Source organism: Pleurodeles waltl, chromosome 11 (genome assembly GCF_031143425.1).
Source record: "Pleurodeles waltl isolate 20211129_DDA chromosome 11, aPleWal1.hap1.20221129, whole genome shotgun sequence".
Classification (NCBI taxonomy): Eukaryota; Metazoa; Chordata; class Amphibia; order Caudata; family Salamandridae; genus Pleurodeles; species Pleurodeles waltl.
Window position 1 is genome coordinate 94,461,847 of NC_090450.1, and position 27,513 is coordinate 94,489,359.

Sequence of the window (27,513 nt, forward strand, 5' to 3'; positions counted from 1 at the left end):
CCTCATCAGCCACCAAAGTGCTAAGCTCTGCGGCTCTTAAGACAATAACCGCACCTTATTGGTCATCACACGCAACTTGGAAACAATTCCAAAGTAGGATATAAAATCACAGACAACACCCTTCCATCCACACATCACCCTATCTGGTGTAGCTTGCTGCCCATGTAGTTAAGCACTTCAGTGCCACACATAGAGGTAGTAACCCCAGGGCTCATCCCTCAGCCCGACGCTGTTCAACATCTACATGGCCCCTGTTAGAAATGGGGTCTTTGGTTGACAGTCAGGTTACCCCCTGTTCAAGCAAGGACCCTCACTCTAGTTAGGATAAAAGAGAATCACCCTCAGCTAACCCCTGCTTACCCCCTTGGTAGCTTGGCAGAGCAGTAGGCTTAACCTCAGAGTGCTGGGCGTAAAGTATTTGTACCAACACACACAGTAACTTAATGAAAACACTACAAAATGACACAACACCAGTTTAGAAAAATAGGAAATATTTATCTAGACAAAACAAGACCAAAACGACAAAAATCCAACATACACAAGTCAAGTTATGATTTTTAAAAGGTTTAAAATAAAAAGAGTCTTTAGGTAGTTGTAACAACACACTAGCGCTGCTAGCGTGAAAAATGTACCTGGTTTGCGTCAAAAATAACCCCGCACGGGCGGTGTGCGTCGAAAATAACCCGGCACGGGTTTATGCGTCGAAAACAGCTCGGCTCGGCGAGGCGCGTCGAAAAAGCCAGCCACGCGACGGTCCGAAAGTCCCGCGGCGCAGGTTGCGATCTCTCAGCCTTCGTCAGCGATGCTGCGCGTCGTTTCTCCTGCTCCGGGCGTCGATTCTCCGGTCGCGTTTCCTGCGGCGTCGTTTCTCAGCTGCGGATCCGGCGTCGCGTCGTTTTCTCAGCCGCGATCGGATTCGCGTCGATCTTTTCTCCGCACGGTGCGTGGTGCGTGTATTTTTGTCCTTAGGCTGCCAGCCTCTCCTTTCAGGGTCCCAGGAACTGGAAGGGCACCACAGAGCAGAGTAGGGGTCTCTCCAGAGACTCCAGGTGCTGGCAGGAAGAAGTCTTTGCTATCCCTGAGACTTCAACAACAGGAGGCAAGCTCTACATCAAGCCCTTGGAGATTTCTTCTTCAAGATGGAAGGCACACAAAGTCCAGTCTTTGCCCTCTTACTCTGGCAGAAGCAGCACTGCAGGAAAGCTCCACAAAGCACAGTCACAGGCAGGGCAGCACTTGTTCCTCAGCGATCAGCTCTTCTCCAGGCAGAGGTTCCCCTTGATTCCAGAAGTGTTTCTTCTTCAAGATGGAAGGCACACAAAGTCCAGTCTTTGCCCTCTGACTCTGGCAGAAGCAGCACTGCAGGAAAGCTCCACAAAGCACAGTCACAGGCAGGGCAGCACGTTCTCCTCAGCTATCAGCTCTTCTCCAGGCAGAGGTTCCTCTTGGTTCCAGAAGTGTTTCTAAAGTTTGTAAGTTTGGATGCCCTTCTTATACCCATTTTAGTCTTTGAAGTCACCTTCCTTCAAAGGGGACTCACACCTTCTTGTGAAATCCTGCCTTGCCCAGGCAAGGCCTCAGACACACACCAGGGGGCTGGAGACAGCATTGTCAGAGGCAGGCACAGTCCTTTCAGATGAGAGTGACCACTCCACCCCTCCCTCCTAGCAGAGATGGCTAATCAGGAATGCAGATCACACCCCAGCTCCCTTTGTGTCACTGTCTGGTGTGAGGTGAAAAACAACCCAACTGTCAACTGACCCAGACAGGGAATCCACAAACAAGGCAGAGTCACAGAATGGTTTAAGCAAGAAAATGCTCACTTTCTAAAAGTGGCATTTTCAAACGCACAATCTTAAAATCAACTTTACTAAAAGATGTATTTTTAAATTGTGAGTTCAGGGATCCCAAACTCCACCTGTCCATCTACTCTCTAGGGGAATCTACACTTTAATCATATTTAAAGGTAGCCCCCATATTATCCTATGAGAGAGAGACAGACCTTGCAACAGTGAAAACGAAATTGGCAGTATTTCACTGTCAGGACATATAAACCTCATTACTATATGTCCTACCTTATCCATACACTGCACCCTGCCCTTGGGGCTACCTAGGGCCTACCTTAGGGGCGCCTTACATGTAAGGAAAGGGAAGGTTTAGGCCTGGCAAGTGGGTACACTTGCCAAGTCGAATTTACAGTGTACAAATACACATACAGACACTGCAGTGGCAGGTCTGAGACATGATTACAGAGCTACTTATGTGGGTGGCACAACCAGTGCTGCAGGCCCACTAGTAGCATTTGAGTTACAGGCCCTGGCACCTCTAGTGCACATTACTAGGGACTTACTAGTAATTCAAATATGCCAATCATGGATGAACCACTTACATATAATTTAAACAGGAGAGCATATGCACTTTAGCACTGGTTAGCAGTGGTAAAGTGCTCAGAGTTGAAAAGCCAACAGCAACATGTCAGAAAAATATAGGAGGCAGGAGGCAAAAAAGTCTGGGGATGACCCTGCATAAGCAAAAGTCCAACACGACCCCCTACCAGCCTAAAGCCAGGGGAGAACAATCAATACCTTGATGTACTTCCCTGATTGGGGCGATAGAACAGGGACCCAGGCCCACAACAGCAGGGGCATGTTCCAGTTCTACGCCTTCCTGACTCCAGTTGGATCCCTCTGTCCATACTCTCAGGGCCCACTAAGCTAACCCATGGGGAACCCTTCTCCACATCTACAGACCCCATCTGTGCAACACCTAACTTTACTTTGCTCACAGATGTATTGCAATGGGCAGATAGTACCACCAGGGCCAACACAGTGGTGTTGCCCACTCCACCCCCGGGGTGTGACTCTCGTCCTCCCCCCCCCAGGGGCAACTCTGTCCACCAGGACAGCAAGCCACAGTGGCCCCAGACAACTGTCAGGGATGAGAGCCCGACCTCAGGCCTCTCTAACCACTGTGACTGTGGAGAGTGGGGGGTGGTAGCCCCAGGTGCCTGGCACCCTTTGACCACTCTCTCTTCCACCAGGTCAGGGATGACAACCTGACCCTGGTCCTCCCCTCTGGGGCTCTGTACCCTCCCTGCAGAAGCGGCACCCCCAGAGTCAAAAACTGTCAGGGTGCTTGTAGAAGCAGTCCTGCACAATTCTTCGATCAGTGCAGGGATGTTAACCTGCAACTGATCCTCCAACCTGGGGTCTGTACCTTCAGGTTGGACCAGGGCCAGGGGTGAGGCTTCCCTCCCCCTGCCCTCTCTTCTGGGGTCCTGAACCACCCAACTAGGAGCGGCCCCCCCAGGAGACAACATGGTAGGGGTACTGTTAGCAGTAGCCCCTTCCTCCAGGTCAGGGGGGACACCCTTAACCTGGCCTCCCAATCCAGGGTCTGTACCCAAAGACTGGATCACTGCCTGGCAACCCAGGACTTCCTGGGGGGCATACCTACCCCCTACCAGGTCAGAGTTTACCCTCTGAACCTGGTCATCCAACCCAGGGTCACCACCCTGCGGTTGAACCACTGCCTGGCACACCAGGACTTCCTTGGGAGCACATTTACCCCCCATCAGGTCAGAGTTTACCCCCTGAACCTGATCATTCAACCCAGAGTCACCACCCTGCGGTTGAACCACTGCCTGGCGCACCAGGACTTCCTTGGGAGCACACGTACTCCCCATCAGGTCAGAGTTTACCCCCTGAACCTGATCATCCAACCCAGAGTCACCATCCTGCGGTTGAACCACTGCCTGGCGCACCAGGACTTCCTTGGGAGCACACGTACTCCCCATCAGGTCAGAGTTTACCCCCTGAACCTGATCATCCAACCCAGAGTCACCACCCTGCGGTTGAACCATTGCCTGGCACACCAGGACTTCCAGGGGGGCACACTTACCCCCCTCAAGGGACACACTGTCCCGAAGGGCCACACAAGAGTCTGGCTGGCGCAGGTCTCCTGACCTCTGCCCATCTGGCAGAGTCTGGATTCCCCCCAACCCAGAAATGGTCTCACCAAGGTCATTCATGGGGGGCTCTGCTCTCAGAGCTGACCCCTGACCCTCCAGGTTCTCCACTGGGGTCCGCAACCTCCTCTCAACCCTCTGTCTGGACTTCTGCACCCCCTCACTAGGAGTGGTACTGCCAGACACCAGAACTGGTGGGACGCTGGCTACAGCCGCCCCCCCAAGTTCTCCTGACACTGTGGGGTCTCCCTCAACAGATGGCCCTATGGTACAGGCTAGGCTCCCCTCCTGGTGTTCCCGCAGGGAACCCTCTAGGACCTGGGACCGGATCTCGGGCACCTTGGGCCTCAACCCATCCCCATTCCCTCTCCTCAGAGACTGGACATGGGGTCCCTCACCCATCCCACTACACTGGGACCTACCTGGGACACTACAATCCTTCCCTACCTCACCTGGTTGGGAAATACCTAGACCACTCCTCTCAGGAGCACCCCCAAATGCCTCTTCAGACTCTCTGGTACTCAACCAGAAGTCTGCCTCCATTGTAAGCTCCCTGGGGTCAGAGAACTCACACTCCACCTGGTGTTGGCATAGCTCTGGAAAATAAGGACTAGACATATGCTCTCCAGCAATTACATCACTCAGCCCCTCACATGAATTAACCAAAGTACCCTTCACCCAACCATCCAGTGACTCTGCTTTGAAAAAGCACCCCACATCACCCTCCTGAGACTGGTGAGACAGTACCTGACTGTCCCTGACACTCAACCCACACTCTTCTGGGATGTTTTCACACTCCATAACCAGGACTTCTACCTGGGGGGAACCCCTCTCCCTGTCACTCTCACCTAGAGTCAGTAGAGTGTCCCTCCCACCAGTAGGAATATGACTCCCCATGCCAGTTCCCCAATCCACCTCAGGGACCCTGTGCATCACTGGAGCTACCTCATACCCCTGAACCTCCTGGCGTGTGTTAACTCCCTCCTTCAAGTAGGGCACCACATCTCTGGGCATGTGCACTTCTTCAGCAGTACTGGATACAAGATTTTTGCTGCCACCATCTGAACTGGACTCAGCCCTCATGGCCTCCAGCTTCAGCTCTTCACAGCTCAGCTCTTGAGCTGCAATCCTTTCTTTTTCTAGGACTAAGGCTCTCTCCTCCTCAGCCCTCTCAAGCTCTGCATCTAGCTCTTCCAGACTCCGGATTCGAGCTAGGAGCCACTCATCTCTTTCTGTTTCCTCCTCCTCAGAGTAGTTATCCTCCTCCTCAGAGTAGTTATCCTCCTCAGACTCATTTGGTGGTGTTGCCTGACAACGTTTCAATTCATACTGAAACAGGGCTGACTCAAGATCCTCCCTTCTGGATTTCCTGTTCACAGCCAGTCCCCTTTCCATGCAGAATGCTTTAAGCTGCCACTTTTTATACATAAATAGGTGCCAGAAATTGACTTCCATTCTGCAAAGGCTTCACAACCCAAAAACAAAGTCCAAAAATATTATCAATACTTCCAGGAGGACATCAGAGAACAAAAAGCAGAATCACAAGACAAGTAGTATGTGGTCACGTAGTGGTCTGAGATCAAAACAGTAGTGTACACTTAATTACTGTATGTCAAGTACAAATACAAGTCCAAATCCCGACCGCTGGTCACCAATGTTAGAAATGGGGTCTTTGGTTGACAGTCAGGTTACCCCCTGTTCAAGCAAGGACCCTCACTCTAGTTAGGATAAAAGAGAATCACCCTCAGCTAACCCCTGCTTACCCCCTTGGTAGCTTGGCAGAGCAGTAGGCTTAACCTCAGAGTGCTGGGCGTAAAGTATTTGTACCAACACACACAGTAACTTAATGAAAACACTACAAAATGACACAACACCAGTTTAGAAAAATAGGAAATATTTATCTAGACAAAACAAGACCAAAACGACAAAAATCCAACATACACAAGTCAAGTTATGATTTTTAAAAGGTTTAAAATAAAAAGAGTCTTTAGGTAGTTGTAACAACACACTAGCGCTGCTAGCGTGAAAAATGTACCTGGTTTGCGTCAAAAATAACCCCGCACGGGCGGTGTGCGTCGAAAATAACCCGGCACGGGTTTATGCGTCGAAAACAGCTCGGCGAGGCGCGTCGAAAAAGCCAGCCACGCGACGGTCCGAAAGTCCCGCGGCGCAGGTTGCGATCTCTCAGCCTTCGTCAGCGATGCTGCGCGTCGTTTCTCCTGCTCCGGGCGTCGATTCTCCGGTCGCGTTTCCTGCGGCGTCGTTTCTCAGCTGCGGAGCCGGCGTCGCGTCGTTTTCTCAGCCGCGATCGGATTCGCGTCGATCTTTTCTCCGCACGGTGCGCGGTGCGTGTATTTTTGTCCTTAGGCTGCCAGCCTCTCCTTTCAGGGTCCCAGGAACTGGAAGGGCACCACAGAGCAGAGTAGGGGTCTCTCCAGAGACTCCAGGTGCTGGCAGGAAGAAGTCTTTGCTATCCCTGAGACTTCAACAACAGGAGGCAAGCTCTACATCAAGCCCTTGGAGATTTCTTCTTCAAGATGGAAGGCACACAAAGTCCAGTCTTTGCCCTCTTACTCTGGCAGAAGCAGCACTGCAGGAAAGCTCCACAAAGCACAGTCACAGGCAGGGCAGCACTTGTTCCTCAGCGATCAGCTCTTCTCCAGGCAGAGGTTCCCCTTGATTCCAGAAGTGTTTCTTCTTCAAGATGGAAGGCACACAAAGTCCAGTCTTTGCCCTCTGACTCTGGCAGAAGCAGCACTGCAGGAAAGCTCCACAAAGCACAGTCACAGGCAGGGCAGCACGTTCTCCTCAGCTATCAGCTCTTCTCCAGGCAGAGGTTCCTCTTGGTTCCAGAAGTGTTTCTAAAGTTTGTAAGTTTGGATGCCCTTCTTATACCCATTTTAGTCTTTGAAGTCACCTTCCTTCAAAGGGGACTCACACCTTCTTGTGAAATCCTGCCTTGCCCAGGCAAGGCCTCAGACACACACCAGGGGGCTGGAGACAGCATTGTCAGAGGCAGGCACAGTCCTTTCAGATGAGAGTGACCACTCCACCCCTCCCTCCTAGCAGAGATGGCTAATCAGGAATGCAGATCACACCCCAGCTCCCTTTGTGTCACTGTCTGGTGTGAGGTGAAAAACAACCCAACTGTCAACTGACCCAGACAGGGAATCCACAAACAAGGCAGAGTCACAGAATGGTTTAAGCAAGAAAATGCTCACTTTCTAAAAGTGGCATTTTCAAACGCACAATCTTAAAATCAACTTTACTAAAAGATGTATTTTTAAATTGTGAGTTCAGGGATCCCAAACTCCACCTGTCCATCTACTCTCTAGGGGAATCTACACTTTAATCATATTTAAAGGTAGCCCCCATATTATCCTATGAGAGAGAGACAGACCTTGCAACAGTGAAAACGAAATTGGCAGTATTTCACTGTCAGGACATATAAACCTCATTACTATATGTCCTACCTTATCCATACACTGCACCCTGCCCTTGGGGCTACCTAGGGCCTACCTTAGGGGCGCCTTACATGTAAGGAAAGGGAAGGTTTAGGCCTGGCAAGTGGGTACACTTGCCAAGTCGAATTTACAGTGTACAAATACACATACAGACACTGCAGTGGCAGGTCTGAGACATGATTACAGAGCTACTTATGTGGGTGGCACAACCAGTGCTGCAGGCCCACTAGTAGCATTTGAGTTACAGGCCCTGGCACCTCTAGTGCACATTACTAGGGACTTACTAGTAATTCAAATATGCCAATCATGGATGAACCACTTACATATAATTTAAACAGGAGAGCATATGCACTTTAGCACTGGTTAGCAGTGGTAAAGTGCTCAGAGTTGAAAAGCCAACAGCAACATGTCAGAAAAATATAGGAGGCAGGAGGCAAAAAAGTCTGGGGATGACCCTGCATAAGCAAAAGTCCAACAGCCCCCCTCGCACAAGTGGCCCGTCAGCACAACCTCAAAATCATCTCCTACGCTGACGACACCCAACTCATCCTCTCCCTCACCAAGGACCCGCACACCGCCAAAACCAACCTCCACGAGGGACTAAAAGCCATTGCCGACTGGATGAGAGACAGCCGGCTAAAACTGAACTCTGACAAAACAGAGGTCCTCATCATTGGGCGCACCCCCTCCGCCTGGGACAACTCATGGTGGCCGACCACACTTGGTCCCCCACCGACACCCACCGACAGCGCACGAAACCTCGGCTTCACCCTCGACTCCTCACTCTCCATGTCAAAGCAGGTCAGCGCCATCTCCTCCTCCTGCTACAACACCCTCCGCATGCTCCGCAGAGTTTACAAATGGATCCCAACAGAAACAAGAAAACAGTAACCCAGGCCCTCGTCAGCAGCAGACTCGACTGCGGCAACGCCCTCTACACCAGTATCTCATCCAAACTCCTAAAACGCCTCCAACGCATCCAAAACGCCTCCGTCCGACTCATCCTCAACATCCCTCGCCACTGCCACATCACCCCCCACCTAAGAGACCTTCACTGGCTCCCCGTCAACAAGAGGATCGCCTTCAAGCTCCTCACCCACGCACACAAGGCACTCCACAACACCGGACCAACATACCTGAACAACAGACTCAGCTTCTACACCCCCACCCGGCAACTCCGCTCCGCTAACCTCGCCCTTGCCTCCAACCCCCGCATCCGGCGCAAATCTTCTGGCGGCAGATCATTTTCGTACCTCGCCGCCAAGACCTGGAACACCCTCCCGTCGGATCGACGACAGACCCAGGACCTTCTTTCCTTCAGAAAACTCTTCAAGACTTGGCTCTTCGAGCAGTAGCAGCACCCTCTCCCCCCCCCCCCCCCCAGCGCCTTGAAACCCTCACGGGTATGTAGCACGCTTTACAAATTGATTAATTGATTGTTTAATTGAAGCCCTATACAAATGTTGCAATAAAATGCAAAATTTATAATTTATGCATCAACAGGATTTGTCTTGATCGAATTGAAATATTATTTTGCATCACACTTCAGATTCCCCCAAAAATGTGCTTCATTTGTGGTTTCATAATTGCTGGTATATGTTGAAATATTTGTACAGGTCATTTAAAGGTATTTAATTTTGTGTGTGTTAGAAACATATTGACAGCCTGCAGTCTTTCTTTCTGCATTCCCTGTACATAGGGTCACTGGAATTATGAGATTCTGTGGCTGTTGAGTTTTTCACATAATTATGAATTTTGCCATTTTTGTTACATAATCCGTCTGTTGCTGCAATAGTTTCAGATTTTAACAAAAACTAAATGTTTTTAATGCGTCAAAAGTCTCTAAAAACACTGCAACATGTGCTGCTGCGAATTGGAAGGCCCTTCACAAAGACTGACTGTCCACCTTTCAGTTACTTATAGCTGTATTTGGATGTGGAACTGGTCCTAATAGAATGGAACCTTTGCCCAAACAGTGCTAATGTGTACACATGACAAAATAATGAAGTAATACTATCACATAATATGCTGCATTAAGTCACATAATTAGTGTTTTCTTGCCACATAATTTAGCCAACCTTGCTACATAATTTGGGCCTCCCCTGCCACATAATTCCAGTAGTCCTGCCTGTATTCCAGTGAGGTTGTTACATCGTTCACTTTACAAAATCCTTCCCGTTGCAGTGACAGAAAGAAAAGTAAACAACATCTCCAACATTAGAAGAATAAGCAGCAATTTATGAGAAGACATAGTCCAACATTAATCTTTCTTGGAATATGTAACAAGATAAAAACAAAATTTATAGGCATGTTGTTGCTCATTCACCTTCTGAACTCCACCATGGTTATTATGGTCATTGCTGCAGCACCAACCACAGCCGTACAAATACTGTTCCAGCACCCTCTGGCGTTTGTCGGGGCCAAAGGTTAAGATGGGCTACCCCGGCCCTCAAATGTCGCCGTGGCTATGACCCTGTTAATTATAGGTCTTGAAATCGTGACAAAAAGGATCTCAATTCCTGCTGAGAGAGATCAAATATTACTAAGATATTGGTGTCATAGAAGTTAGCATATGGTGACTAATTGACTTTCTTTTAAAATGCCTAACAGAGAAATTAACGTGGAAATGTAAAATGTGCATGTTTCAATTATGGTGGACAATGTGGCTGCCACTCGTTTTATAACATTACGTTTAAACATGAAGACATTGCGAATTTATATTTGAGTGAGTTATTGACATGAATTAATAATGAAAGTATTATTTTAAGAGAAACAGTAAATGTGAAGCATTTGCCCACATGTGTTTGCCCATTCCTACACATGCAAGTCCAAATTCGTATTAGTGATAGGACTTTCCCAGCCCTGAAATAACTTAGTTTTGTGCACCATATATGTTACATTGATATTGGGTTTGTAATAAAGCTTTGTTTGGAGTTTGATTTAGTGTGAAATTATTCATGGTGTTCAAATTTGTTTATGGTTTCCATGTTGTTGATTTGTGTTGAACTGAATCTGACTACTACACTCCTCACTAAGTGCAAAGATCCACAGGGTGAGATATAAGTTGTCTCACCTGTGCGATTGTGGTTTCCGAACCAAAGGCAAGAAGAGGACCTCCGCAGGTGTGTCAGCACTGCTCCATATTCCTTATTTCTATCTCTTAGGATGAGGTAGTGCAACACATAGAAAATATTTCTATAAAAGTTTGGCCAAAGTCATTGAATTAGAGAAAGACACTGATAAGGCAACCCCTCGATTCTCCCTGATGGAATAATTTGAGGCCAGCATTATCCAGGGCTTGAAAATTATGCTTGTCTCTTTGAAATGGCAGGCCAAATCATGGCAAGGCAAAATGTCTTTGGCCTTCACGCATGCATCTTGGCAAGTGATGCCAAGCATCCACCCACTGATTGAGAGGCTGAAGCCGAGCTGAGTGCTAGTGGCCCACCTACTGTGCTATCAACCAGCAAAAGGTGCTAGCAGCTCATCACCTGCATCTATCAGATAGTGTCAGGTATACTCAGCATCCTAATCTCTTTCAACCCCTCCTGCAAATCTGGCAGGACAACATGTAGGCAATGCCCGTTTTGCAAGACTTGGGACTGCTGAGAGCTGGTCTCTGCTGTATGTATGTACATGTTAATTCTATAGTGTGAACCTAGCCAAAATGCAGAAGAGCGATCCGGGGGCAAAGACAACCATAAAGTCAACAAATGATTGGATAGGTAACTGGCTTGTGGCCTTTTAATGCATTAGGGTGTAGTGTTCTTCAAGGAGCCATGTCTTGAACTTTTCCCTAAATTTGAACAGCATTGAGGGATGTTGTTTCAGATTCTGTGTGCATAGATGTAAATGTCATGTTACCTTATTTCTTTTTTATACTTCTTAATTTTGTAATCTGATGATGCCCTGGCTACAAGTGTTCTGAGAACCTCCAGAGCTAAGCAGGGGGGGGAGGGTGGTTGGCCATGATAGCTTTATAAGCTGATTTTGAAGATGATGCGGGCCAGCAAGGGGAGCCAATGGAGTCCCATCAGGGTGATGTGATTATATTTCTTAGAGCCCAGGGTGAGATATGCCATAACATTTCATATGCTTCTAAGGGGTGCAGGTGTGGTGTCTGGTAAGCCAGGAGTAAGGCTAAGCCACCATCCAGATGAGGTATTACGAGGGGGAATCAGAGACCTTTGCCAACATTTGTTTTTTAAAATGGAGTCAAACTATTCTTTTTACATACATTTTTCTGAATACTAAGTTTTCCTTTCAGTTCTTAATAGGAATTCTTGTCATATAGTTCTTCCAGGTCACAGAAGCAAATGCATGTGCATCTAAGAAATCTGTGTACTGTCCTTCATTGTTGATTTGGGGTGTGAGTGGGATTAGGTCCCTCAGCTCATCCATCCCCGACAGTCAACTGCCCTATAGCTTATCTGGGGTTTCGACAGTGGCATATGATTTTTATGACAAAGCCCTGAGCATGCATGATGTCATTTATATTTCAATTTACTTCAACATCAGTCATGATCCTATCACAAGGCAACCATTACACTGCATCATAAAAGAATAGAATCCACATTTAGAACTCTGCCGACTAACTAGTTCACCAACAGAAGGAGCACTTGAACTTTGGCACTCTTTCATCTGAAAGGTACTACTTTTGTTTTTTGGCATATTTATGATTGGTGGATTTATTTTTATGATAAGAGAGCTTCCAAGTGAAAACATCCTCCCCCCTGCTAGGTCCATCCTCTTCAAGGGCATATTAATTTTTTTGTTGGGACTCGCTTTCCAGGCCAGCTGCTCCAGGACATGTGTGATTGGACGTGGCTGGCTGATGTGTGTGCACCACAAAATTATCAACCCAGGTTCTTCACCCCTGGACCTCATAAGATGCTAAACTGCATCATGATAGTGTAAAGGTTAGATACGTGATGTAGATCCAGGAAGGTCGTATTCATGGCACTTTTTAGGATATCCAGGATAATAAATCTACACACTGCAGATCTAAATGAAACTAATTTACACAGTAAGCGTGTGCCCTAAACATTTGGCATTTCTAGACCTTCCTCATTCCACCGTGGACACAGCTGATCTACTAGGTAAACCCGAGCTTCTTTTTTTTAAGCCTGTTTCTTTTTGATAAATTAAAATGCGACTAGTGGTGGTCATTAATGTGTTATTCCTGCATGACACTTAGTAGGGATGGATTTTACTATGATATCCCAGTACTTTGTGTTAGAATATTTATGGGGTAAGAATTTTTGTTTTCCTCTCTGGATTGCGATTTGTGAGGTATTAGTTAATTTTGTTTCTGCAAAGTAGAGCCAAGGTGAAAGAGGAAGTCACAATTACTCACCTTGAAAGTGCCGAAACACATTCCCAGGTCGTCGGTGGGCAAACCTCAATGTTTTTATTAAAAGCTGATGTGCTCAAAAGAGAACGGGTTGGGCTTGAATCCTTGACTTGAATAATGAATGAGTAAACAGCAAGGCGTCAGACGAATGGCTTTGTAGTGTATTCAAGTTTGACAAAAAAGCAGTAACTGCCAAGAGGGTCAGACCTACTGCATCACTCAGTTTGATTGTTACCTCAAAGTAACCATGTCACTGTGCAGCCAGTTCATACTTTTGTAGCACTGAGGAGCCTCAACTCTTTACAACCTTGAGGAGGCTTAGTAGTTTAGGGCATGAAGAACACACAGCTGTGGGACTCCATACAGAGTACTGAGCAGAGGAAACACAGGTAGGAGAAGTAATTGTTCTGCGTCAAGGAGTGCTGGAACTACGCCTGGCAATATGTACTCTCACCAACTGAAAAGTGCTGTGGTCATAGACAATGGCTCAGGTTTGATCAAAGCTGGTCTTTCGGGGGAGAAGCTGCCACGCTTTGTTTACAGCAATATAATCGGTAGAGCTAGAGCCACGTCTGTAATGATTGGAGCCGGGCAAAAGGAGTACTACATTGGAGATGAGGCCCAAGCCAAAAGAGGAATCCTCTCCATCAAGCACCCAGTGGAGCATGGGGTGGTGACCAGCTGGCCTGACATGGAGCTTATCTGGAGGAACGTGTATGAGTATGACCTGAAGATCAGGCCTTCTGAGAGGCCCGTCTTAGTCACTGAGGTGCCCCTGAACCCTCTCTGCAATAGGGAGGCCATGACCCAAGTACTTTTTGAGTGTTTCAAAGTGCCTGCTATGTATGTTGCAATCCAGTCAGTGCTGGCACTCTACACCTCTGGCCGCACCACGGGCTGTGTGGTGGACTGTGGAGCGGGGGTCACGAACACTGTGCCCATTTTCGAAGGCTACTGCATGCCCCGTGCCGTCCTCAGGCTGGATGTGGCAGGACATGACCTCACCGACTACCTGATGCATATTCTCTCTGAAATCGGGCTGTCTTTGGTCAGCACATCCGAACGCGAAATTGTCCAGGATATAAAAGAAAAGCTCTGCTATGTGGCTGTAGACCTAGAGGCAGACATGCATAAGACGTCCTCTGAAGTGGAAAAGGACTATCGGCTGCCAGATGGCAATGTGATAACGATGTACAACCAGAGGTTTCGCTGCCCAGAGACTCTCTTCAATCCAGTGAACATCGGTCTGGGCACACCAGGAATCCATGAGTTGTGCAACAACACTATCATGAGGTGTGACCTCGACCTTAGACAGTGTTTGTACTGCAATATCATCCTTTCGGGGGGCAGCAGCCTCTTCCCAGGAATGCATGAACGACTGACCAAGGAGGTCTGCAGACTGGTGCCATGTGACACCACCATCAAGGTGTTCGCTCCAGTAGACCGGAGGCTGTCCGTGTGGACAGGAGCTTCTATCCTCTCCTCCCTTTCAGCTTTCCAGCAAATGTGGGTGACCGCCTATGACTACAAAGAAGTGGGACCCAACATAGTCCATAGAAAGTGTTTCTAAGCTCCTGTTGTTAACAAATTTGAAATGAATTGCGGAAAATAAAACATCATAGTTTTACTTAGAATCTTAAAGGTCCTGTTTATTGACCCAAAAATGCAGCACAGCTTTATTTATATAAATTGGTCTTCAGAGAAAATGATTTGAAAGGACACTTGTACATATAATGACTGCAATCTTTGCTGTATGTTTTTTTTTAGCCACAAATGATATTAGTTGTCATGTTGTGTAATTGTTGTGAGGTTATATTCGACTTCTAAACAGGCTTTATCCGCGAGGTCACTGGTGGCAGAGATAATGGAGGGGTCACCAGTGACAACAACCTGAACAATTATCCACAAGCGTTCAACGTTTCCTGTGTTTTAGTAATTAAAATACTAAACAATTTGCAATGCGTTGCCTGCAACCCTAGACAGTTAAATGGGCATGGTTCCAAAGTTACTGAAAGGCTGCCACCTAGCACTAACCTTACCTGAGGTGTGCCAGAAGCTCTACACCACAGGGACTGGTGGCAAACTTATAGAATGGGTGTACAGACCTTTCCTGCAACGTGGAGACCACTCCAGGTCTTCTTGTCATACTACCTGGGTGATTGATGTGGCCAAACCTCTGCAAGATATAGACTGGACTAAAATACTGGACTTTCCCTACAAAGTACCCCATGGCTGTCATTTTGTTGCTTTCAATTTGCTGGCTTCATGTCTTTTAGGCTATGCAGCTAGAGTTCGTCCCTTCCCTTGCCCAAACCTTATTTACAGTATCCTTCCGAGTGTTCCCTTTCTGTAAACAGGCCGGTAAATCTTGTTCTTATCTCATCACATTTGCTGTGCATTCAAAGAACAAGGTCAAATGTCAGGCTCTGTCTTCAGTGGGAACTTAATGTTTACTTTTCTTTCTCTAACTTCAAAGTGAGAGGATTTATGCAACAATCTTGCTGTATACTGGGGTTAGGAAAGAGTTTTTTTTCGTATTACATGACAACATTTAAATAAACTTCAGAATATATCAGAACTAGGAGTACAAATGAAGCATATGTTTGTTAATTCTGAACTGTGCTGGAAACAAATACCTGTATACGATTAAAACAAATCATTGCATTAGGTGATTCAATTTCCGGAACATCATCGTCTGTGGACTGTATAGTTTTATTTGAAAAACTGTATGTCTGTGCAAATGTAATGGTCATTTCAAACAAAAACGTGTTGTCTGTAATGGCAGTGTGTTACCACACCATGCATACTCCACTTCACTCTGCTCTGCACCACTCCACACCACTGCACCCTACTCTGCTTCAGTCCACTTTACAACACTCCATGCCACTGCACTGTGGCACACTGCATTCTTCTCCACTCCACTCTATGCCACTGCACTCTGTTACTTCACACTACGCCTCTCTACTCTGTACCACTGTACTCTACGCCAATGCACTTTACGGCTCTCTACACCACTGGGCTCTGCGCCGCTGCACGCTATACCACTCCAGTCTAGGCAACACCAATCTAGTCTGCACAACTCCACTCTATGCCACTCTGCAACACTACCCTGTACACCACTGCACTGTATGCTAATACACTCTATGCTAGTGCACTTTAATCTGTAACAATCAACTCTATTCCCCTGCACTCTACATCAATACACTGTACGTCACTCTAATCTACTCAGCACCACTGCCCTCTATACCACTTTACTCTATGCCATCACACTCTATGCCACTCTACGCAACTCCACTCTACCCTGCACCTCTCCACTCTACGCCACTTCACTCTACTGTGAAACAATCCACTTTATGCCACTGCACTCTGTGCCACTGCACCCTACCCTGCAACTCTCCACTCTATGCCACTGCACTCTACAAAAAAAATAAACTGCATCATGATAGTGTAAAGGTTAGATACGTGATGTAGATCCAGGAAGGTCGTATTCATGGCACTTTTTAGGATATCCAGGATAATAAATCTACACACTGCAGATCTAAATGAAACTAATTTACACAGTAAGCGTGTGCCCTAAACATTTGGCATTTCTAGACCTTCCTCATTCCACCGTGGACACAGCTGATCTACTAGGTAAACCCGAGCTTCTTTTTTTTAAGCCTGTTTCTTTTTGATAAATTAAAATGCGACTAGTGGTGGTCATTAATGTGTTATTCCTGCATGACACTTAGTAGGGATGGATTTTACTATGATATCCCAGTACTTTGTGTTAGAATATTTATGGGGTAAGAATTTTTGTTTTCCTCTCTGGATTGCGATTTGTGAGGTATTAGTTAATTTTGTTTCTGCAAAGTAGAGCCAAGGTGAAAGAGGAAGTCACAATTACTCACCTTGAAAGTGCCGAAACACATTCCCAGGTCGTCGGTGGGCAAACCTCAATGTTTTTATTAAAAGCTGATGTGCTCAAAAGAGAACGGGTTGGGCTTGAATCCTTGACTTGAATAATGAATGAGTAAACAGCAAGGCGTCAGACGAATGGCTTTGTAGTGTATTCAAGTTTGACAAAAAAGCAGTAACTGCCAAGAGGGTCAGACCTACTGCATCACTCAGTTTGATTGTTACCTCAAAGTAACCATGTCACTGTGCAGCCAGTTCATACTTTTGTAGCACTGAGGAGCCTCAACTCTTTACAACCTTGAGGAGGCTTAGTAGTTTAGGGCATGAAGAACACACAGCTGTGGGACTCCATACAGAGTACTGAGCAGAGGAAACACAGGTAGGAGAAGTAATTGTTCTGCGTCAAGGAGTGCTGGAACTACGCCTGGCAATATGTACTCTCACCAACTGAAAAGTGCTGTGGTCATAGACAATGGCTCAGGTTTGATCAAAGCTGGTCTTTCGGGGGAGAAGCTGCCACGCTTTGTTTACAGCAATATAATCGGTAGAGCTAGAGCCACGTCTGTAATGATTGGAGCCGGGCAAAAGGAGTACTACATTGGAGATGAGGCCCAAGCCAAAAGAGGAATCCTCTCCATCAAGCACCCAGTGGAGCATGGGGTGGTGACCAGCTGGCCTGACATGGAGCTTATCTGGAGGAACGTGTATGAGTATGACCTGAAGATCAGGCCTTCTGAGAGGCCCGTCTTAGTCACTGAGGTGCCCCTGAACCCTCTCTGCAATAGGGAGGCCATGACCCAAGTACTTTTTGAGTGTTTCAAAGTGCCTGCTATGTATGTTGCAATCCAGTCAGTGCTGGCACTCTACACCTCTGGCCGCACCACGGGCTGTGTGGTGGACTGTGGAGCGGGGGTCACGAACACTGTGCCCATTTTCGAAGGCTACTGCATGCCCCGTGCCGTCCTCAGGCTGGATGTGGCAGGACATGACCTCACCGACTACCTGATGCATATTCTCTCTGAAATCGGGCTGTCTTTGGTCAGCACATCCGAACGCGAAATTGTCCAGGATATAAAAGAAAAGCTCTGCTATGTGGCTGTAGACCTAGAGGCAGACATGCATAAGACGTCCTCTGAAGTGGAAAAGGACTATCGGCTGCCAGATGGCAATGTGATAACGATGTACAACCAGAGGTTTCGCTGCCCAGAGACTCTCTTCAATCCAGTGAACATCGGTCTGGGCACACCAGGAATCCATGAGTTGTGCAACAACACTATCATGAGGTGTGACCTCGACCTTAGACAGTGTTTGTACTGCAATATCATCCTTTCGGGGGGCAGCAGCCTCTTCCCAGGAATGCATGAACGACTGACCAAGGAGGTCTGCAGACTGGTGCCATGTGACACCACCATCAAGGTGTTCGCTCCAGTAGACCGGAGGCTGTCCGTGTGGACAGGAGCTTCTATCCTCTCCTCCCTTTCAGCTTTCCAGCAAATGTGGGTGACCGCCTATGACTACAAAGAAGTGGGACCCAACATAGTCCATAGAAAGTGTTTCTAAGCTCCTGTTGTTAACAAATTTGAAATGAATTGCGGAAAATAAAACATCATAGTTTTACTTAGAATCTTAAAGGTCCTGTTTATTGACCCAAAAATGCAGCACAGCTTTATTTATATAAATTGGTCTTCAGAGAAAATGATTTGAAAGGACACTTGTACATATAATGACTGCAATCTTTGCTGTATGTTTTTTTTTAGCCACAAATGATATTAGTTGTCATGTTGTGTAATTGTTGTGAGGTTATATTCGACTTCTAAACAGGCTTTATCCGCGAGGTCACTGGTGGCAGAGATAATGGAGGGGTCACCAGTGACAACAACCTGAACAATTATCCACAAGCGTTCAACGTTTCCTGTGTTTTAGTAATTAAAATACTAAACAATTTGCAATGCGTTGCCTGCAACCCTAGACAGTTAAATGGGCATGGTTCCAAAGTTACTGAAAGGCTGCCACCTAGCACTAACCTTACCTGAGGTGTGCCAGAAGCTCTACACCACAGGGACTGGTGGCAAACTTATAGAATGGGTGTACAGACCTTTCCTGCAACGTGGAGACCACTCCAGGTCTTCTTGTCATACTACCTGGGTGATTGATGTGGCCAAACCTCTGCAAGATATAGACTGGACTAAAATACTGGACTTTCCCTACAAAGTACCCCATGGCTGTCATTTTGTTGCTTTCAATTTGCTGGCTTCATGTCTTTTAGGCTATGCAGCTAGAGTTCGTCCCTTCCCTTGCCCAAACCTTATTTACAGTATCCTTCCGAGTGTTCCCTTTCTGTAAACAGGCCGGTAAATCTTGTTCTTATCTCATCACATTTGCTGTGCATTCAAAGAACAAGGTCAAATGTCAGGCTCTGTCTTCAGTGGGAACTTAATGTTTACTTTTCTTTCTCTAACTTCAAAGTGAGAGGATTTATGCAACAATCTTGCTGTATACTGGGGTTAGGAAAGAGTTTTTTTTCGTATTACATGACAACATTTAAATAAACTTCAGAATATATCAGAACTAGGAGTACAAATGAAGCATATGTTTGTTAATTCTGAACTGTGCTGGAAACAAATACCTGTATACGATTAAAACAAATCATTGCATTAGGTGATTCAATTTCCGGAACATCATCGTCTGTGGACTGTATAGTTTTATTTGAAAAACTGTATGTCTGTGCAAATGTAATGGTCATTTCAAACAAAAACGTGTTGTCTGTAATGGCAGTGTGTTACCACACCATGCATACTCCACTTCACTCTGCTCTGCACCACTCCACACCACTGCACCCTACTCTGCTTCAGTCCACTTTACAACACTCCATGCCACTGCACTGTGGCACACTGCATTCTTCTCCACTCCACTCTATGCCACTGCACTCTGTTACTTCACACTACGCCTCTCTACTCTGTACCACTGTACTCTACGCCAATGCACTTTACGGCTCTCTACACCACTGGGCTCTGCGCCGCTGCACGCTATACCACTCCAGTCTAGGCAACACCAATCTAGTCTGCACAACTCCACTCTATGCCACTCTGCAACACTACCCTGTACACCACTGCACTGTATGCTAATACACTCTATGCTAGTGCACTTTAATCTGTAACAATCAACTCTATTCCCCTGCACTCTACATCAATACACTGTACGTCACTCTAATCTACTCAGCACCACTGCCCTCTATACCACTTTACTCTATGCCATCACACTCTATGCCACTCTACGCAACTCCACTCTACCCTGCACCTCTCCACTCTACGCCACTTCACTCTACTGTGAAACAATCCACTTTATGCCACTGCACTCTGTGCCACTGCACCCTACCCTGCAACTCTCCACTCTATGCCACTGCACTCTACTCCGAAACAATCTATTATACGCCACTGCACTCTATGCCACTCTGCCCCACTGCACTCTAAACCATTTCACTCTACGCTAATGCACTCTAAGCAACTGCACTATATGTGCACTCTGACACTCTACTCTGCAACATTGCACTGGCTGTCACTATACATCACTCTACTCTGTTCTACTGCATTCTGCACCAATACAAGCTATTCCACTGCACTCTATACAACTCTACTCTGCATAACTGCACTCTACGCCACTGCCCTTTACAGCACTATACTGTGCTCTTCACTGCACCACTTTACACTACTTCACTCTGCACCGCTCTACACCACTGACCTCTATGCCGCTCATCTACTCTGTACTCTGTGCCACTGCACCACTCTACACTACTGCGCTCTCTGCCACTCTATTGTATGCCACTCTACTCCACTGCACTCTATGCCACTCTAATCTGCCCCATGCCACTCTATGCCACTGCACCCAACACCAATGCACTCTAAACAACTGCACTGTATGCCACTGCCCTTTACTCTGCACCACCGTACTCTACACCACTGCTTTCTGTACCACTCTACTCCACTCTACACCACTGTACTGACACTCTACTCTGCAACATTTGCGCTCTCCGCCACTGTACTCTACTCTGTACTACTGCATTCTAGGCCACTGCACACTATGCCACTCTACTCTGCATCACTCCACTCTACTCCACTGCACTCTATAGCACTATACTCTACTCTGCACTGCACCACTCTGCACTATTCCACTCTGCACCACTCTACGCCACTGCCCTCTATGCCATGTGAGTCTACTCTGCACTCCATTCCACTGTACCACTGTACAATACTGCACTCTGCTACTCTTTTGTATACCACTCTACTCCACTGCACTCTATGCCACTGTACTCTCCCCCATGCCACTCCATGCCCTTGCACTCTAGACCACTGCACTCTACTCCAATGCACTTCAAACAACTACACTGACCCCACTGCACTCTAATCAGCACCACTGTGCTCTATGCCACTGCTCCTATACCACTCTACTCCACTCTACAACACTATGCCACTAACTTTTAGCCATGCTGAACAGCAGCCACCCTGGTGTATAACATGGCTAAAACACATTGGCAAAGCCAATAACTCTTGCTTAGACGAGACCTATTGGCTTTGCCAGTGTTCGTTCTATGAGGTACCGAGGTCCCTGAAAGAATTGTGAATGTGTAAAACCTTATTTTAAACTTGCATTACAGACATCATAATATAGGCTGTTACAAAATGCGCACCTACATTTCAGTTAAATAAAAAAAATTCATTCTAAAATACAGATTTGATTAATATACAGTTTATACCTAGTACTAACATTTTTTATAACAGTCCATTAAAACCACACACTTCACAGCTCACCTTGGAATACCATTACAGTACGTCTCTAAAAGAAATGTCTTCAGAAGTCATCAGAAAGCTTCAAGTAACTTCTTTGATTAAAGTCAATGCAGGTTTCCAAGCCCCTTTGCATATGCAGTTTTACCAGTTGCATACATGTTATGTTATGTTAACAAATTTATATCGCGCATGGCTACCCGGGGGCCTTCCAGTGCTTCGACAAATCCTCCACAACACTTTCATACAAAGAGATCAGTATAGCCATGTTTTCAGTAGCTGCCTGAAGATTAGTTCTTGGTCAGTTAGCCGTAAGGAAAGAGGTAGCGAGTTCCACAGCTTCGGGCTTAGATGTGATAGGGAACTTCTGCCCCATCTGGCTTTTTTTTACTGAGGGAATTACCGCCAAGGCCGCTCACGATGACCTAAGATGTCGCGAGGGCTTATAGAAAGTGGCTAAAGAGCGCAGCTGTGGGAGCACTTTATCATGTAAGGAACTATGCATATAGCTTAAGGCCTTGAATTTTATTCGCTGCTCCAATGGGAGCCAGTGCAAAGTGAGAAATGCAGATTTGACTGATTCATGTTTAGGTATATTAAAAAGCAGTCTAGAAGTAGTATTCTGCACCAGTTGAAGTCTCTTTTTCACATGGTTAGGAGACCTGAGAAAAAGGGCGTTCCCATAATCCAGGTGTGAACTGATCAATGCCTATTTGATTAATCATTTTGCCATAAACGGAAGGATTTTGAACACCTTCCTAAGGAGTCTGAATATGCCAAACCAATGGCCGAGATTTTCTTTGCCTGCTGATCCATGATCACTACCTTAGCAAGAGGCAACATATAGATATTGAACAATGAAGGGCTAAGAGAAGAACCCTGAGGTACTCCCCATCTACTATTGAAACGACTTGAATAAAAAGATTATTTAAGTACCTGGAATGACCGTATGCTTAGAAACTCAATAAACCAACTTAGCGCAGTCCCTGTGACTCCTATGCCTGAAGCCCCTTTGGGAGGGGCAAAGGATATTGTTGTCCTCAAGATATGCAGACAAATGACTATTTACATGTTTTTATAGTATTTTGGCAAAAGCTAGTAACAGGGAAATTGGTCTGTAATTATTTAAAATTGAAGGGTCTAAGTTAGGTTTTTTGAGGAGTGGGTTTCACAATCGCCTATTTCCATTGTAAAGGGAAAATGCCATTTTCCAGTGCCCTTCAAAGGTTGTTCCTCCATCTTTAGGGGGCTAGTGGGGTCAGTCTGGAAGGCTAAGTAAATATCGGTGATTTTATTCTGAAAGAAGGAGCCTAGATCATTACTATGCTTGTAGGAGGCTTCTACCCCTCCCGAGTGTGAGTGTGGGGAGGCAATATCTTTTAGCAGCTGAAAGATTACTTTAGGAGAGTTGGCATTCTGTTTGATTATTGTCATATAATAGAGTCTTTGGGCTGCTTTGATTTCCAAGTGGAATCGTCTAATGCCTCTCCTATAGTCTTGTTTGGCAGAAGTACTATAGGACTATCTCCATCTCCTTTCCAGTCTTCTGCAGTCTCTCTTAAGTGCCTGCACCTGGGAGGAGAACCAGGGGGCCATTTTCTTTCTACAGGGGGCCCTACGCCTTACTGTGTAGGGTATCAGAATGTCCAAACTGTTAGTGATCCATTTATTCAAACAATCTAGGGAACTGCTCATATTCCCATTCAAAGTTGGTTTAGTCCTGGCTAATATGTTAGACCATTCAGTGCCCTTGAGTGTATGGCAACATCTCTGTAGTTGGGATGTGGTCGACAAAAGTTTACCAGATTGCGTAGTCGGAAGACTAAAAGAAATTAAAAATGGATCCTACCATGCTAGAGGGGTAGGTAGAGAAACCGTTAAATTAACTATGTTACTAAAAATCAGGTCAGTGGTATGGCCTTTAGTATGTGTAGGACCTGTGATTACTTGTGTGAGGTCCAAGGCCCTCATGTCAGATAAAACAAATTGTACTATGGCCTTGTCCTCATTTTCTGCATGTATATTAAAATCCCCTAAAATCGTAAAATTGGGCTTATTACAGATTAAATCAGCAACATATTCTGGGAATGAATATATAAAACGTTGCACTGATCCCGGAGGACAATATATTAGAGCTCCTGAGAAGCTAAGGCTGGGTGTTAAGAGGAAAGAGAAATGTAGGCTCTCACAGTCTGGGATATCAAGGGGGGATGAGGTCACCTTGACCGTATCCTTAGAGATGATAGCAATTCCTCCCCCTTTCCCACCCACTCTATCCACCCTAATGATTGAGTAGTCCTTGGGCAAGGCCAGTGACACATCAGGTCCTGAGCCCTCGTGTAACCATGTTTCGGTTAAGAACAGTGCTGTCGGTTTCTGAGTATCCAAAAGCAGATTCATATCTAACTTATGGGCAGCTAGAGATCTACAGTTAGCCAAAAAAAAACTACTTTGGGGGGGGGGGGGGGGGGGTTCTGAGGGGAGATCCCAGTGTAGGCAGGTCCTAAAGGTTGAATGTCTGGATTGGTCCCATCTGGTGTCCGCCGTTCCATGATTCTATTGGGTGGAGCGGATCTGAGAGAAAGTAGAAATTCCGGATTATACGTTATCTGGTCTAGCCTGGTTTGGGCATGACTGCTGGCCCCTGGTCCCGGCTGGGCGCTAACAGGTGCAGACGGGCTTGCCTTAGGCGTGCCTTCGGCGCGACTCTGCTGCGCGGTAGCAGCATCGCCGATTTTAATAGGTGCCGGTTATAAGAGAGTCAGGCCACTAGAGCGCTGACCTCAAAAATGGCGTCCGTTAAGGTGCCGAAGGGAAAGAGGAAAAATGGCAACTGAAAATGGCTGCATCCCTAATAGAATGCTGCCATAAAGGAGTGCAGCATAGAAATATTTCCCCAACTGCCACGACTCTGCCACCACCGGCCTCTGAACACAGACCGGAGGTGACCCAGGAGCTTAGCAGAAAGAAAAACGAAGAAAACAAAGGTTAGGCTATAAAAAATAATAAAATTACACACTGGCCTATTTATGTTAAAATACAATTCCTGCTGTGCTCTACATATATTAAAACAGACAAGACAATAAAACCAGTATAATCTCAATAAAATACTTAGGGGCTACTTCCAAATGGAGAAACTATCTCCTACCAGTATCGCATTAGGAGCCCGCTGCACAGTCGCAGCATCGCCAGTTTTAATAGGTGCCAGTAATAGGAGAGTCAGGCCACTAGAGCACTGACCTCAAAAATGGTGTCCGTTAAGATGTCGAAGGAAAAAAGGAAAAATGGCAACTGAAAATGGCTGCGTCCCTAATAGAATGCTTCCATATGGGAGTGCAGCATAGAAATATCGCTGCAACTGCCACGTCCCCGCCACCACCGGCCTCTGAACATGGACCGGAGGTGCCCCAGGAGCCGAGCAGAAAGAAAAACGAAGAAAACATAGGTTAGGCTATAAAAAATAATAAAATCGCACACTGGCCTATTTATGTAAAAATACAATTCCTGCTGTGCTCTACGTATATTAAAACAAACGAGACAATAAAACCAGTATACTCTCAGTAAAATACTTAGGGGCTACTTCCAAATAGAGAAACTATCTCCTACCAGTATTGCATTAGGATTCCGCATTACTTTAGGGAAGGAGACACCCTGGCAAGCAGGCTTTTTCTTATCTGTCTGCACCTCCCTCCCTCAGAGCACAGGAGACTCCCTGCCTTTCAATCCAGCTGGGGAAAGTGATCTGTCCTAATTACATTTTGTGCTTTAGCTGAAAGGCTAAAATTACGGACAAATGCTGCCCGTTAAGCCTTTCATCACGGCCAACGGACGGAAGGGTTAAATTACAGGCAGTCCATGAAAATTATGGATGGGTGGTCATGCTGAAGCAGATGTTTTTAACAATATTTTAATGAATATTCATGTATTCTGAGTATTGGATTTGCGTAGAAAAATAATAATATAGAGAAAAATAATACACACATTTGGGAATATGCCCACGTGAGCGGTCACCAATGTTCACAAAGCGTACTTACTAATGGCTTATTATTATGAAATATGGAGCTTATGTTTCATTAATGTAGTAGTACATCATATTAAGGATTAGGCATTATGTCTTAACTTTATTAGTTATAGGCCTTAACTTAGCAGTGGTCTTGACTAGTTGCACGGCCTCATGTCAAGCTGTATTTCTAAACTGATTAATAAAATGTTTGCTTAAAGCATTAAATTGTGATATTCCACTGTGCTGACCAAATATGCTTGTTGCTAAAAGTCTTTCTCATGAGAACCGCTTGCTAGAAGGCGCTGTTCTATTAAAATGTAACAATATAAGTGTAATGTGTGTAAGACTGACTTTCTCAGGAGGAAAACAATAGAGACACTGGCTGGAGTACAAACTGCAATAATATTGTTACCTGACAAGCCAGATGATGAGGACATTCCAAAAGAAGCCAATCAGCGACATGTGAACTGAGTACTAGTAGAAATTATAGATTTGATATTTTAGTTTTATCGGCAAAGTGTGAACATGCAGTCCCTTGACCAATAGGGACTTGGGAAGTAATTTTAGGAAATTTTATTTAGCAGGTCTGCACTGATGGAAGACAGCACATTTGCCCATTTTTCTTCTTGCCGAAAGGCCATTACTTTACTGAGCATCTTGACGAGAGACATGCTTTACTTTAATGCTTAAAGACTTTGCGTTTTCCTGAGCTTTGATGCTGAATCCTGATCAAACTGATGTCCTGATGACGAAGACTATCTTAGCTTGCCAATCCAATTGAGGAGAGGTATAGTGTTACTCATGTGTTTTGGTATGCCTATTTGCTTTTTCTTTCTAAGTACCAACCACACTATTTTGATAGAGCCATAGTTAGTTATTTTCTAAATTTGTGTTGACTAAAACGTTTTACATGAAGCCCAACATGCTAATGCTAACGTGGCGTTAAATAAGGATCCTCACTAATGAAAGTCTGCTATAGGGAGTAATAGTCGATGTCTCTTCTTTTCTGAATTTAAATGTATGTAATATCGTTTGCGCAATTGTTCTTGTTACTAATTTTCACCGTAACCTTAGAATGTGTAATTGTTCAAGCTTTGATTAGAGCAGCTAGTGATGTTTCTGTTTGTTTATCATTTGATTTTGAGATTATCTTACGTGACATTAGCATTGTTATTACAGGGAAATAAATATTCTAACTTTTACTAAATTGATTACTAATGCTTTTGATTATCATTGAGTATTGATGTTATTGTTTAATTATTGATTATTGATCTGCATCTACTGAATCTATGTTTGGAGCATCTTAAATGCGAGTCAAAGGTTCATCGACCTATTCGCGCCCCCTCGTAAGTTTACTTATTAAGGTCTGACCTGCTAAGAGACGTGGTAGCCGACTGATGGTTTGTCTCCTTAAGAGCCCATCATAGATGCCCGGTATAGATTTTGAATGTATTTTTTCAATGGTACAAATTGGAGAGAAAATGTTCTCTTAAGTTGTGAAATGACTTTCCCAGAATCTCGGATCTTGCCAATGGTTTTCTGAGGATGTTCTCGGCATTCTAGTGACAGTGTGAATGAAGTAGGTTTTGCGCTTGCACAGCTTATACAAATCGCAGGTGAATTGTGAGGTTTGTGAGGGTTTAGGGAGTTTGCGTACTCCAAATGAAGTTATGAGAGAAGGGAAGTCATCGAACTTCACATGTGTGTGGCACATTGTGCTCAAAATTTGTCGACGTGGTTGTTGATGTACGGACCCTGCATGGTCTAAGACTCTGGAGTATATTGAAAAGTGTATGAGACACCTGTTTTTTTGTTGTAATTTGTCTGGTTAATAGGTCAATTGGGCATGGTCGACAAGTCAGAGTGGGAGTCAAAGTGAGTGAAAGAGAATTTCGACTGAGATCTGGCGAGTCTTATGTGCACCAGGACAGACCCACTGATCAGTTGAGAGTAAAATTTCCGGGACTAATTTTGCTTGTGAATCAGGGAAGCTGAGAAAGAAGGAGTAGCTGTAAGAGCATGAAGAACCGTCAGTGAAAAATCTGTAA

The 27,513-nt window shown here is 45.7% G+C and overlaps 3 protein-coding genes across 5 annotated transcripts in view; 2 read left to right on the top strand and 1 right to left on the bottom strand.

Annotated features, from left to right (window-relative positions):
• MYNN (myoneurin) overlaps positions 1-25,163 on the bottom strand; it is a 237,253-nt gene extending 212,090 nt beyond the window's left edge. The window contains exon 1 of one of the 3 annotated variants that reach the window (XM_069213201.1): positions 25,069-25,163. The gene's annotated coding sequence lies outside the window, so the exon portion shown is untranslated. Of the gene's footprint in view, positions 1-21,486; positions 24,150-24,610; positions 24,692-25,068 lie in introns of those variants that run through there. The other 2 variants (XM_069213202.1, XM_069213199.1) reach the window with 2 other exon arrangements.
• On the top strand, positions 13,227-14,354 carry LOC138266572 (actin-6-like). The gene has a single exon (XM_069215417.1). It carries the CDS (start codon positions 13,227-13,229, stop codon positions 14,352-14,354), a length of 1,128 nt encoding a protein of 375 aa, XP_069071518.1.
• On the top strand, positions 17,114-18,241 carry LOC138266573 (actin-6-like). Its single transcript, XM_069215418.1, has one exon. The coding sequence runs from the start codon at positions 17,114-17,116 to the stop codon at positions 18,239-18,241; it is 1,128 nt and encodes a 375-aa protein (XP_069071519.1).
• Positions 25,164-27,513: the final 2,350 nt, after the last annotated feature.

Excerpts from the sequence above, each read along its gene's own strand:
- LOC138266572 (XM_069215417.1), top strand. The coding sequence starts at position 13,227 with ATGTACTCTCACCAACTGAAAAGTGCTGTGGTCATAGACAATGGCTCA.
- LOC138266573 (XM_069215418.1), top strand. The coding sequence starts at position 17,114 with ATGTACTCTCACCAACTGAAAAGTGCTGTGGTCATAGACAATGGCTCA.